The sequence below is a fragment of the Pararge aegeria genome, chromosome 10 (genome assembly GCF_905163445.1).
Source record: "Pararge aegeria chromosome 10, ilParAegt1.1, whole genome shotgun sequence".
Lineage (NCBI taxonomy): Eukaryota > Metazoa > Arthropoda > Insecta > Lepidoptera > Nymphalidae > Pararge > Pararge aegeria.
This window is the reverse complement of record NC_053189.1, coordinates 2857314-2871761: the sequence shown is the minus strand read 5'-3', so window position 1 is coordinate 2871761 and position 14448 is coordinate 2857314. Positions and strand designations below refer to the sequence as shown.

General features: G+C 35.4%; 1 protein-coding gene across 1 annotated transcript; it reads right to left on the bottom strand.

Annotated features, from left to right (window-relative positions):
- Positions 1–1283: 1283 nt before the first annotated feature.
- LOC120626917 (cathepsin F-like) lies at positions 1284–13906 on the bottom strand. Its single transcript, XM_039894719.1, has 5 exons — positions 13651–13906; positions 10786–10909; positions 7901–8085; positions 5232–5348; positions 1284–2379 (listed from the first exon to the last, which is right to left on the bottom strand). The coding sequence occupies exons 1-5, from the start codon at positions 13856–13858 to the stop codon at positions 2231–2233; spliced, it is 783 nt and encodes a 260-aa protein (XP_039750653.1). The 5' UTR covers positions 13859–13906; the 3' UTR covers positions 1284–2230.
- Between the last annotated feature and the right edge of the window lie 542 nt (positions 13907–14448).

The window sequence follows — 14448 nt, the reverse complement described above, 5'->3', positions numbered from 1 at the left end:
TCATCATCACATCAACCCTTTATCAGCCCACTACACGGGTCTCGTTCCACAATGAGAAGCGAAGGCCGTAGTCCACCACGCTGGCCCAGTGCGGATTAGTGGAATCCACATACCTTTGAGAACATATGTAGAGCTCTCAGGCATGCAGGTTTCCTCACGATGTTTTCCTTCACCGTTGAAGCAAGTGATATTTTAATTAATAAAATTAAACATAATATAGGAAACATAAGTTAGAGGTGCGTGCTGGGATTCGAACTCGGCCCCCCGAATGTGAAGTCGAGCTCCTAACCAATTAAAATGAAAAATGAAAATGAAAAAGTTTATTTGAACATCAATATTACAACTTGGTTTTTTACATACATTAGGTAAATATAGTTACAACGGAATAAATCGCTAATGAACACACTAAGGTGAGCTTGTTATTTTGCGAGCTAGCAAGTCTCGATTTGTCAATACTTTTTACCGGAAAAAACGAAAATTTATAATAAATAAATAAATAAATATACTACGACAATACACACATCGCCGAAAACCCCTAAAGTAAGCGTAGCTTGTGTTATGGGTACTAAGATAGCTATTGAATATGTTTATAAATATAATTCATGTTCATCACACAAACATTTTCCACTTGTGGGAATCGAACCCACAACTGGAAAATGTTTATTAAACAGTATCGCTTTTAATATATTATCGCTTAATCTAGGCGAAACGTGTGTGTGTGTCTGCCTGTCTGATAAAACATAGATATATATATATATAGTAAATTAAACTCTGGAAAAGTACAAAGGATAATGTTGAAACTCGGAAAATAGACAGTTCCCGCAGTGTAAAAGCAGCAGACACCTATCCCAACTGTAATATTAATATTATTTATATAAGGTTGTTTGGTTATTTCCTATTCATCTCTGGACGAACCAGTCGCATGCAAATAATGTTTTTTTTTCGATGCTCAATTCTTAAGAGAGATTATTAAAACGCTATTTAAAGTCTCGCTAGGACTCCTAACTCTTTATATGTATTGAGGTACTATGTCTGAAGACCTTCATCAGATATAAATCTTTCAAATGAAAAATTAAATCATCAAAACCGGTACAGTTTGTATTTATATGGAATAATCACGTTATGCACAGAGTATGCAGACAATATAAATTGAAGAAAATCTCCAGTATGAGTTATAAAAAACTTAAGGATAGGCATTGTAAGAGTTTTAGAAAGCCTACCCTTAAGTATTTACAACTCGTACTGGAGATTTTCTTCATTTTATATCATCTGCATACCCTCTATGCACGCCACTGGCCATCGCAGTATTAAAATGTTGGCTTAATTAAAGTAAATTGAATAGCTAGCAAAAGAAAGCTTTTCCCATTTATATTCAAATTCCTAAGGATTTTCTTTAAACCGAGAGTGAACGACAAAAGGTAGAAATTTAATCGAAAACGTATACGTATGTTCGAATTGAAGTTTGAAAATGAAGAAAAGATACATTTTTGTTCTCACCACAAATCTAGATTCTAATAATACATTATGACACTAGTGTGCTATATTGATTAATATACAAGGGGCTATGCGTGCCTTAAGTGAGCAAAAAAAGAAAGCTAAAGCGCTCATGTCATGACCAAAAACAACATTTATGGATATTTAATTAAAGGCTAATAATAGTAAGTTAACGAAGGAACGCCGAAAAAGTAATCATCACAGGGCACAGGCCTCCTTCACACTGAGAAGGGTGTAGGTCATAGTACACCACGCTGGTCCATTGCGGATTGGTGGACTTCACACATCTTTGAGAACATTATGAAGAAGTTTCAGGCATGCGGGTTTCATCACGATGTGTTTCCTTTCGCAAATAACTTAGAAATGTTAGAGCTGCTTGCTGGGTTTTGAACACGGCCTCCCAAATTTCAAGCCAATGTCGTAACAAAAAAAAATAAAAATATATACTTTTAACCTGTCAAGCCATGAAAAAATCTAAATGTCAGTTTCAAAAAGTTTATACTTGGAAGCCGTTCTTTTTTTTAAAAATTTACATTTACGACACGTTTTGGGGATATACGTATAAAAAAATATCCATCCCACCTTTCATGATTCTGTAAACGGCATTGGCTTCCTAAATAATTTATCTTTATCATAGTGCTATTTATAGAAGTATAAGTCTACAATGAAATATATGAAAATCAAATTCAAGATAATATTATATTAAATACATATTTAAATACTCTAGTTCGGTACTTTAATTAACAGTAGCAAAAGAAACGTCGTTGGCAATTCCGCAGGCGTTACGGCCTCTGACTAAATAGTAGAAGCCTTTATCACCCCAATTGACACCCCAAGAGTTCTTGATAATCCAGTACGGGACCTTTTCACCCGTATTGCTGTCAACTGAAACAAACAAGGCAATATTAGAACTTAAATTATGCACTACTATTTTAAATATGTAATAATATCACACATAGAAACTCTTTTATGAGCCTACTAGCGTACCCAGCCCGCTTCGCCGGGCTAGAGTTTGCTTTATTTTATTTAAACAATAAACTTACATCATTAAATTTTTAATTTAAGTCACATAATATATTAAATCATTTATTTCTCTCCGTATTCATTCTCTTCTATTCTCTTCTCGAGCAGGTGAATATTATTATGTACACCCATGTACAGTCAACAATAGAATATCATCATAGTAAATAAAAGCTGTATTTGACAGTTTGACAGTTCAAAAATAGGAGTGCTCCGATCGTCACTAAACTTTACAGGATTACTCGCCAGGTCAATCCGGAGATTCCCTGAAAGTTTCATTGATATCGGTCCAGCCGTTTCGGAGCCTATACGGAACATACCCACACACTTTCTCTTTTATATATATAGATAGATTAATGCCCCATTGCTGAGCACATACCTAATCTCTCATGGAATCTCTCTCTATCTCTCAAGATACAAAGCGGGTTTGCGGGTTTTAAAGTCAGCATCCGCAGCTTAATTAGTTTCACAGCTGGTCACAGGACTCGAAGGAAGCAAGTAATAATAATAAAAGGGAATTATTATTTTAATTACAAGCCACAAATCAAAATCACAATCTAAACATCAGAGTATTCCTAGCTTTTCCGAGTTTATTCAGAAGAAAAGACTGATTTTATACCTCACTTGTCCACCATCAACATGTAAATTTGACTCATATATACAGGGCTAAATAAAAAATACCCGAAAGCTCTCAACCTGTTGTAGTTTACTTTAAAACTAACAAATTTTGTTCTACGATTTTTTTCAACTCCATAGTTTGTGAAATATTAAATACATAGATACTCTACTTGCAACTACTCTGTAATGTAGCGTGCGAACCACGATAATCACGCTCGCAGCTGTTTGACAACAAGTGCAGTGTACTATGGTAACGGCTTCACAGTGTAATATCACTTTACAGAAATAACATGATTTATTAATTTATTGTATCAATTAATACAACATTTTGAAAAGTTGTAAACAAAAGTTGTTAGTTTTAATGTAAATAACTACAGGTCGAAAGCTTTTTGGTATTTTTTATTTAACCCTGTATAATAATAAAGATATATAACTTATTATTTAAAAAAAATATTTATAACTTTCACATTTGTTTTAAAAATATAACTTAAAATAAACTATGTAAAATTAAATAAAATCTAAAACGTCTTCGAAACTACTACAGCGAGGCACAGTTCCTAAGATGCTGTATATGATAATGTTTATTATTCTATATAACACATATTATAGTAAATATTGACCTTTTTTTTTTTTCTACCCGTGCTTTTTTACGGTCGTTCTAACAAGATAATAACAATAAGTTATAAAACAAAAGTTAACGAAATTCCAATGGGACCTATTCGAGAGCTTTTGTATTTAATTAATTGGCTTTCAGTGCACACTTTAGCTGTTTTATTTTACGGCCGCTGTTCGAAGGTTGTACAATTTGTTACTAAAAATGTTTGAAATTCTCATCAGACGTTGTGGGATCTTTCTACACATCGGAAAAAGCGGTATTGACAAGAGAACTGTGCTTGCTTGGGGGTCATTATTAAGTAGACGATGAGGTTTTTGGAGTTTACTCCTTAAGAATCGATTTATATATGTAAGGCGCCCGGTATGAGAAAAATGTGAGGAGTAAAATCTACTGATGAATGACCTTGTTACGTTTTCGCTTTGCGACGTTGCATGCGCAAACATGCAACGCACCTGTAACTTTTCTAAGTTATGTGCGTTTTGAACAATTAAAATAACATGTGCATGCCTGAGAGTTCTCCATATGTTCTTAAAAGAAGAAGAAGAAGAAGAAACACTTTATTGCACGTATAACATACATATAGGAAAATAAACATTAATGAAACAGTAAACAATGTAGACATGCAAAGGCGGCCTTTTTGCTGCAAGCAATCCCTTACAGGCAACCTTTGTAGAAAGGACTTAGAGCAAGAGAACGGGATAGTGCCAAGAGTGTTGTAATATATACATATACCAAAATGTATGGATATATAGTTATGCGATTGGTGGTTATGCTATCATAGTCTCTGTTATTGTATAGAAGCAGGCGTTACTTTGCGGAAATCCATGATATATTATCAAAATTAAGCTTAACTTGCTATACTCCGCGAAAAGCAGGAGAATCTGTGTGGTGCAATTTATAATTTCTTCAATCCTAATACTCCACATCAAACATTGATCAATTAATCATTGTAAAGTCAACATCTCCTGATGATGCTCCGGTTTCGGAGCGAAACGTGCGTAGAGAGTGTATTGCCGAGGATCTGTTTGGTGTGGAGTATTAGGATTGAAGAAATTATAAATTGCACCACACAGATTCTCCTGCTTTTCGCGGAGTATAGCAAGTTAAGCTTAATTTTGATAATATAGTCTCTCTGTTATAATCACTTAAATGTGATAAATTGATAAAACCATCAAACTAGCATAATAAGAGATGCTTGGTGGGTCTATACCTACTATAAAACCAACTGACCTATGAGATGAAGCGTACGACTCAGAATTCGCAAGTAATTTCTTATTTTTTACGGACACTTTCTGATGGCTAACACATATCAAGTATATCTATCAAAGATCGAAGAAAAATCCAATTCCTAACCTGGCCCGAACCGGGAATCGAACGCAGAACCACATAATAGGTTTAGATTGGTAAACAATAGATCAAAGAGACATCTGAGAGATAATAGACATCTGGTCTGGGGGAGGTTAAAAAAAAAGGAAGTACTCACGGTAAATGTTGTAGCCTACTATTAAGACTGCATGATCCAACTCTCTAGGAGAGCAGAGATCTTCTCTGGGTTCATCAATTCCTCCTTTATACTGTTTCATTGATGCCGAGTTGATTCCTGGAATTATTATTTATTATTTTATTAATTCAAAGACAACAGATTCGGATTCAGATTCGGCTTAGTCCAGCAATCCGAAGGGGCAATTGCGCCAGCATTTTGGGTACCATGCCGATAAGTGAACAGTTTGTAATTATTATTACTTATAACTTAAAGTCTGATTTTGAATGTAGATAAAAATTATATAAATGAAAAAATAAAAATATACATTTTTAAATTAACATCATAATATTTATATGACAATGTAACGAAAACCCAATCGGGTTTGAATGAATGATTGATTGAATGATTTGTTCATTTCTCTACATAATTTATATAAGTACAATATAATATTGCTTACGATCTATTTTGTAACAAAGTTAAAATATTTATTTATTTATTAAGAGCACTAACAACATGCATATAACACGTTTTTAAATGTAGAACAAACACAAAAACATGGACTGATATGCATGTCAATTACAAGTGCACATAGCATTGACAAAGCGTCGTGTAAAGAAGATACGCCATATGACCGACGTAGAAACTGCTAGACTGGTATATTTTAGTTACTTTCACAGCATTATGTCATATGGAATTTTACTTTGGGGTAATGCTGCTGATATTAGCACTATTTTCGTGCTGCAGAAGAGGGCTGTTCGTTCTATCTACAAAATGTGTCCGAGAGAGTCATTGAGAGATAAATTTAAAGATTTTAAAATAATGGCAGTGTATAGTCAGTACATATTTGAAAATTTAATGTACGTTCATAAAAACATTTCTAAATTTAAGAAAAAATGTGACTGCAATAATTTAAACATTAGAAGTAAGAATAAACTTACAGTGCAATATACTAGGTTACATAAAATTCATAATTCGTTTAAAGGAAATTGCATACAATTCTACAATAAACTACCAATTGACATCTTGGAGATGTCTCTTAAAAAGTTCAAAGTTTGTATTAAACGTAAGCTTATAGAAAAGTCCTATTATAGTATAAAGGACTACGTAAACGATAAAAAAGCTTGGGTGTAAATTATTGCTCTAACCAGGTTGCTCTTCTAATAATTTAAAATGACATTGTGAGATGGCGATAACAAAAAAAAAAAAAAAAAACACCCGGCTAAGTTTGTTGTGGGCTTCTTCTTAGACCGGGACGCGTTTGGAACCCTCGTAGCTTAAGTTTTAAGTTAACGAATGTAGTTATCGCCATCATCTCACTACCGTGTAATTCTTATGTACGCATCAAAAGTGCTACCTGTGGGCCTACTTGAATAAAGATATTTTTGACTTTGACTTTGACTTCAACTGAATTTGACGAAAAATTTAACTCACCGCTAAGTGTTTGGTTAATATTTTTCCTAAAAGCTGTGGGTGAGTCATGGAAGATATCGATGCCCGGTATCTTTTTAGATAACTCGTTGTATTTCGCAAACATACGTATAATAGGCGCTCGTTTTCCGAAATGGGATATAAATATGGGGACTGAATTTTTAACTAGGTAAAACTTCTACTAGGTAGTCTTCTTTACATTAAACGTTGATGATGGAAAATGGCTTGGTTTCAGTTTCCTTTTGCTACAATTAGGCTTCCAAATATGGAATAACAGTTTACTAAAAACAGGGTTAAACTTTAAGTGGAATTGTCAGGCCAAAAGGAGTAGCCGGAAGTTAGGAAATTGGCGTTGAACATCACTTGCCAAGGAGAGCACGTTAGGCCAGTCTAGTTCAAATCAATTCATGGATAGAAGCAGGCGTAAATTTACGGAATTCCATGATATACAATGCATTAGCACATCGAATTAAGCTATTAATTCGTTGTACTCCGCCAAAAGCAGGGGAATCTGTACGGTGTCATTATATTTTTGTTCAATAGTACCGTTCTTAAAGTTTACCATAAATTGGCAAAAATGGGAAAAAGTTTGTGAGCTAACAACATTACTCTGGTGTGAAGGGAGACATGAACGGGCCGTTTCTTATACAATAATGGCTAAATGAGGGTTCTCTATACGTTCTTAATATTATGGTCTGAGGATAATGATGAATGTTCTCATATCCTTAGGTACTACGGTTACGTTTTACCTATAACGGATTAAAATGGATTGTGTTTGTTTATTTGTTTGTGTGCTTGTTTGTCATACCTTTACTAACTCAGCAACTTATCAATTTTATTTTTGGCTGAGAGTTACTTGAAATGGCGGTGGGTAACATACTCGTAGGCTTTATACTACTAAATTTATACATTAAAAAAAAAAAAAAATTAGTTATTAATTGTAAATCACACGATTCTCACGTTATTTAAAAAAAAACGTAATATACAATTTTTTTCCATAAATAAAAAAATACATCCAAATGGATAACCAATCCTTTTTGTAAGTCGGTTTATAATGACTGTTTTAAAACAAAATTAATATGCATTTTTATTGTTACATACGAAATACAAAAAATCAATAATAAAGCGTGGCGAAGCGTCGCCACGGCATGTGTCGCCACGCCAACAATCAGGTTTACCCTCACCTATAGATATTTCACATCAACAAGAGCTAGTTTAAAATAACGAAGAACATTTCTTACCAGCAGAGAGAGGTCCATATTTATAAACAGCTCTGGCCATGTCTTCTTCATCAGAGCGTACGCGTCTATATCCAGTCACGGGGATGGGCTTCGGATATCCCTTCCAGGAGCAGGATAGTTGATCGCCCGAATATGGTTTATAATCTGAATAGCGTAGAACCCCTCCAAGGGTTTTGACTATTTGCCTAAGAAATATTTTTTTTTCTTTAGACGGCCGATTGGCGCAGTGGGCAGCGACCTTTCTTTTTTTTTTTTTTTGCTTTCTTAGTCCAAGGTCGTGGGTTCGATTCCCACAACTGGAAAATGTTTGTGTGATGAACATGAATGTTTTTCAATGTCTGGGTGTTTATATGTATATTATAAGTATATATGTATATTGTTCATAAAAATATTCATCAGTGATCTTAGTACCCATAACACAAGCTACGCTTTATTTGGGACTAGATGGCGGTGTGTGCATTGTCGTAGTATATTTATTTATTTATTTTATTCTTTAATTGAATCGAAAACTGCTTTAGGATACTTAAAATCTCTATTGAAAAAAAATATTGAATAGAGAATTTGATTTTACTATATCCGACAGTCCGATCAACGTAATATTAGCACAACGAGTAAAGTAAAAGTCCAATTGATGCAGTATTCAAAAGATATTGAAATAACTTCACTTTCGGGGGAACCGAGTTCGAATCCCAGCACGCACCTCCATCTTTTCTAAGTTATGTGAGTTTTAAGTAATTAAAATATATCTTGCATCAACGGTGAAGCAAAACAACGTAAGGAAACCTACATGTATAAGAGTTTTACATAATGTTTTCAAAAGTGTGTGTGTCCACCAAGCCGCACTGGGCCGGCGTGGTGGACTACGGCCTTAACCCATTTTCATAGTGGGCCGGTAATGGGTTGATATGATGTTAACTTGTAGTGAAATAAAAAAATAATGAAAACTATATAATATTATAGTATCTTCATCATCCGCAAATTATTAACGTCCTTCTGCTTGGCGTAGGCTTCGTGACTCTTAGAAGGGACGGTTTCAGAGTATAAGCACCTCGCTGCTCCGATGCGGTTTGGTGGGCTTCATCAACTACTGTCACAAGTTAGTGATAATAACCGGGATCGAGGGCTTAACGTGCTCTCCGAGTCACGGATATTATAGTATAATGTGTATTTTATGACGTGGTTCCTTTTTTATTGATTTACTTGTTTGGAAAACGTACGGCCAACCTCCAATTATGGAAAGGGACAAAGAGAAGAAGTAGAATCACTTGGCTATGATCTCATCTGATGATAAGTAAAGCCTACGGTAGAACCAGAAACGTATATAGAAGTTTAAAGAACTAATACCCGGGTTATACCCGAGTTTATGCGTGGAATTGTTCTATTTAAATATTCGCATATTGTTCAGTTGTATTTGCGAGTGGCCTAGTTTTGCCCATGCAAATCCAATAACCATTTACATTAATTTGTTATATTGCGCAACAATTAGACAAATATTTGCAGTGTATCATTTGTATGTACATTACACAGATCAGAATATAGTTCTCACCAGCTCTCCTCTTCTCGCGGATGTCGTACGAGGTGACTAAGGGAATATAACGGAGAGCGGTTAGCAGCGTTCTCTGTGCTATTACTACTGCTGTACCCATCTACTGGTATCACCAATACATCTGTCCAACATGGCGATTAAATCTATCTATATATATAAAAGAGAAAGTGTGTGGGTGTGTTCCGTATAGGCTCCGAAACAGCTGGACCGTTTTCAATAAACTTTCAGGGAATCTCTGGATTGACCTGGCAAGTGATCCTGTAAAGTTTGGTGACGATCGGAGCACTCCTATTTTTGAACTGTCAAATACAGCTTTTATTTACTATGATGATATTCTATTGTTGGGTGTACATGGGTGTAGATAATGATCTTCACCCGCTCGAGAAGAGAATAGAAGAGAATGAATACGGAGAGAATGATTTAATATATTATGAGACTTAAATTAAAAATTTAATGATGTAAGTTTATTGTTTAAATAAAATAAAGCAAAATCTAGCCCGGCGAAGCGGGCTGGGTACGCTAGTAATATGTAAATATACTGCGACAATACACATATTGCCATTTAGCCCCAAAGTAAGCGTAGCTTGTGTTATGGGTACTAAGATGACTGATGAATATATCGTTTTTAGAATAATATACACAAATACGGATTATATACAGACAAAACGGATACGGATTATATACAGTCTGTGTCTGGGCACAGACAAAACATTCATGTTCATCACACAAACATTTTCCAGTAGTGGTAATCGAGCCCACACCATTGGAGTCACAATAATTATGGACAAGCTCTTCCGCCAGAGAGGACTTTTCTGGACTGTTATCCACAGCTAGACAAGACAGACAAAAGTGTAGAAGAGGGTATGGTTTCGACTTTCTCCTCGGACCTATGTGCATTTCAAGCAATTAAATACCACTTGCTTAAACGGTGAAGAAAATGATATGGTATGGTCAGTTTTGTGCATAGAGGGTATGCACAGAGTATGCGATGATATAAAATGAAGAAAATCTCCAGTACGAGTTATATATACTTAAGGGTAGGCTTTTACAATGCATATCCTGCAGTTTTTTTATAACTCGTACTGGAGATTTTCTTCATTTTATATCATCTGCATACCCTGTGCATACCCTCCATGCACGCCACTGGGTATGGTGGACTATGGCCTTAACCTTTCTTATTCTGACAGTAAACCTGTACCTTGCAGAGGGCCGGCAATGAATTAATAATGATGTTTAAATTGTTCTATGCCTTCCGCTTCCTTTAGCGATGCCTAGTAGGATAGTGTTTAAAAAAGCGTTTAAACATAGCTTTTTTATAATTTATATTTTAACTGTTTACCCGAAAGAGTTTAACACGCTTGCACTCTTACACCCGACGCCGCTTCCGTCACAGTCTATGAGGAATTGCTCTGACAACTGCTCAGCTTTCCCCAAGTATATCATCAGGTGGCTTTCAATGTTGGCTGCAACAAAATTTAAATTTATAGAATACTAGCTGACCCCAGCGCCATCTGTCAGACTGATTTGTGAATCTAAACCATCCAGGGTGCCACCCAAACGCATACCGAAATACCGAAATATTCATTCAAATCGGTCCAGCCGTCTAGGAGGAGTTCAGTGACATACACACGCACACAAGAAATATATATATAAAGACTAGCTGACCCCAGCGCCATCTGTCGGGCTGATTTGTGAGTCTAAACTATCCAGGGTGCCACCCAAACGCATACCGAAAAATTCATTCAAATCGGTCCAGCCGTCTAGGAGGAGTTCAGTGACATACACACGCACACAAGAAATATATATATAAAGACTAGCTGACCCCAGCGCCATCTGTCGGGCTGATTTGTGAGTCTAAACTATCCAGGGTGCCACCCAAACGCATACCAAAAAATTCATTCAAATCGGTCCAGCCGTCTAGAAGGAGTTCAGTGACATACACACGCACACAAGAAATATATATTATATATATATATATATTATATATATATATTATATTTATATATATAATATATATATAAATAATAAATAATAAATAAAAAAAAATATATATATATATACTACGGACCCCAGCGCAATCTGTCGGGCTGATTTGTGAATCTAAACCATCCAGGGTGCCACCGAAAGGCATACCAAAAAAATCATTCAAATCGGTCCAGCCGTTTAGGAGGAGTTCAGTGACATACACACTTAGTAACGCCTAATCTAAGGAGATACCTAGGCATACACCAACTGTCCACCAACGGTTATCACCTAATGTACTGTAATTTTTATTCATTTAAAGTACTATAATTGAACGCCCGGCTGTGGGTATACTGTTTTGAAAGCTGTCCTAGGCCTTGTCGACTGCCTTTCTATGTTTAAGAATAGAATTTTATGGTTGACTGTCAACCATAAAATTCTATTCTATTCTATTCTAAGAATTGATGAAACGTTTTTATGTTTTAGCCAGCGCCCAAATCACAAGGCATTCGAATAACGCGACCGACACCTAGGGTTATATAAAACGAACATTAAACTCTTTTGACCTAAATACAAAATTTTCTATTGTGAATAGAGTTGATGAAACGTTTTTATTTTATAGGCATCGCCTAAATAACAAGGCATTCGAATAACGCGACTAAACATACCATACATTAAACTATTTTACATACCTACTAAAAATCTTTACATACAATAAAACAAAGACTACCGCCGCGTCTGTCTGTCTGGGCGCGAAAAAGTGAAAAACTGCTGAACAGATTTTCATACGGTTTTCACTAATGTACAGAGCGACTCATGCGAAAGGTTTTAGTGTATATTTTATTATGGTTTTCTGTATGTGGGCTGAAATATAACTATGTTCGTTAAGGATGTCATAACGACTTGGAGCTTTACTGGCGTATGCTGTAAAAATGATTGATGGTACATAAAAATAATGTACTACATATATAAAGTAATCTTATTATTTACAAAAAAATTCGCGAGGCTTTATTTTGTCTAACTGTTTTGGTTAAGTCACAATATTTGTCAATCAAAACACGGGTACAATAGAAAGGTGGTAATAAGGATATGGATTAATAACGTGATAGGATATCACGTTATTAATCCATATCCAAATAAATAATTTTATGATTAAGATTGATTATGTACCTGCGAATTCCTCTTTAATTTATTCAAATTGGATTTATCGGTTAGAATTTACGACGGGCAAAAAAATGCCAAAAGCAAGAAATATGCCGCGGGCGGAGGTTCTAGGTTCTTTTAATATATCAAAACTGGTAATAACCGATTTGGTGCAGTCATATTTGCGCGGGTCAGCTAGTACACAATAATACAAATATACATAGTGTATATTTGAACCCCAGCACGCACTTCTATAACTTATGGAGTTACGTGCGTAGGAAAACATCGACAGGAAACCTGCATGCCTGTGATTTCTCCATAAACTTCTCAAAGGCATGTGTAGTCAAGAGTTTTTCTTTATCTAAAAGGCCTGCGTTCTGGGCCGGTAACGGTTTGATGAAGATAAATAAATATAAATAAATAAATAAATATACTACGACAATACAGCCGGTTGGACAGCCGGTTGGCGCAGTCGACAGCGACCCTGCCTTCTGCGTCAAAGGCCGTGGGTTCGATACCCACAACTGGAAAAAAAAAGTTTGTGTGATAAACATGAATGTTTTCCAGTGTCTGGGTGTTAATCTGTATATTATAAGTATTTATGTGTATTATATTTAAAAAAAAATATTCATTAGCTATCTTAGTATCCATAACACAAGCAACGCTTACTTTGAAAAATGTTTGTGTGATGAACGTGAATGTTTTTCAGTGTCTGGGTGTTTATCTGTGTATTATATGTATTTATGTATATTATTCATGAAAATATTCTTCAGTCATCTTAGTACCCATATGATGATGGGTACTAAGATGACTGTATTGTCGTAGTATATATATATAAAACACACATCGCCATCTAGCCCCAAAGTAAGCCTAGCTTGTCATATGGGTACTAAGATGACTGAAGAATATTTTAATGAATAATATACATAAATACTTATAATATACAGATAAACACCCAGATACTGAAAAACATTCACGTTCATCACACAAACATTTTCCAGTTGTAGGAATCGAACGAACGGCCTTGGACTCAGAAAGCAGGGTCGCTGCCCACTGCGCTAGTCGGGAAGATGACGAAAAGTTTTCCATAACTATTTACCAATAGCACTAAACGCCCAGCAGGCATTGCAACTGTGTTGATCCTTCACCGGGGAGACCGCGCCCTTCTCCCTCCAGTCCCATATTTCAGGAAACTTTCCACTCATAGATTTGAAATAACTTATATTAACTACATTGTTCAAGTTAGCCTCGGGTATCGTATAGCAGTTGATGCTATAAAAAGCGTAGAACAAGAGTGTAACGTACATTGTTAACTAATAGAGCCGACCTAACTTTTCGCAGTTGGAATTTCACGTTTAAAAGGGAGAACTTTATAACCGTTTGGCATTCCAGCCATTTTGATGTTTTACGATCTTGTTTTTTTATTGCTGTTTTTATTTAACTGCCGTTGTCGCATTTGACATAGCTCCCGAGTTTACGGGATTTTTCACAGTTCAACGTTATTTATTGGAAAGTATAAAAATTCTTATTCCTATTATGGATTTGCTATAAATAAGATATAGTTATTGGAATGTTCTTTTAAAAATGTTATTAAAATTGAGTCCAATTAATAGCACAAAGCTGTCTGTTCGTATGTCACGGATCTCTAGCTCGTTGACGGGAAGAGTAAGAGATCCGTTTTTTTAACTCTACTATAAGTTAGCCCGTCACTGCAATTTCACCTGGTGGCAAGTGATGACGCAGTCTAAGATGGCAAAGGGCTAATCTGTTAGGGTGTATTACTCCCATACAGTGGCGTGCATAGAGGGTATGCACAGGGTATGCATATGATACAAAATGATCTATATATATATGGGCTTTTCATAACTCTAACAATGCCTATCCTTAAGTTCTTTAT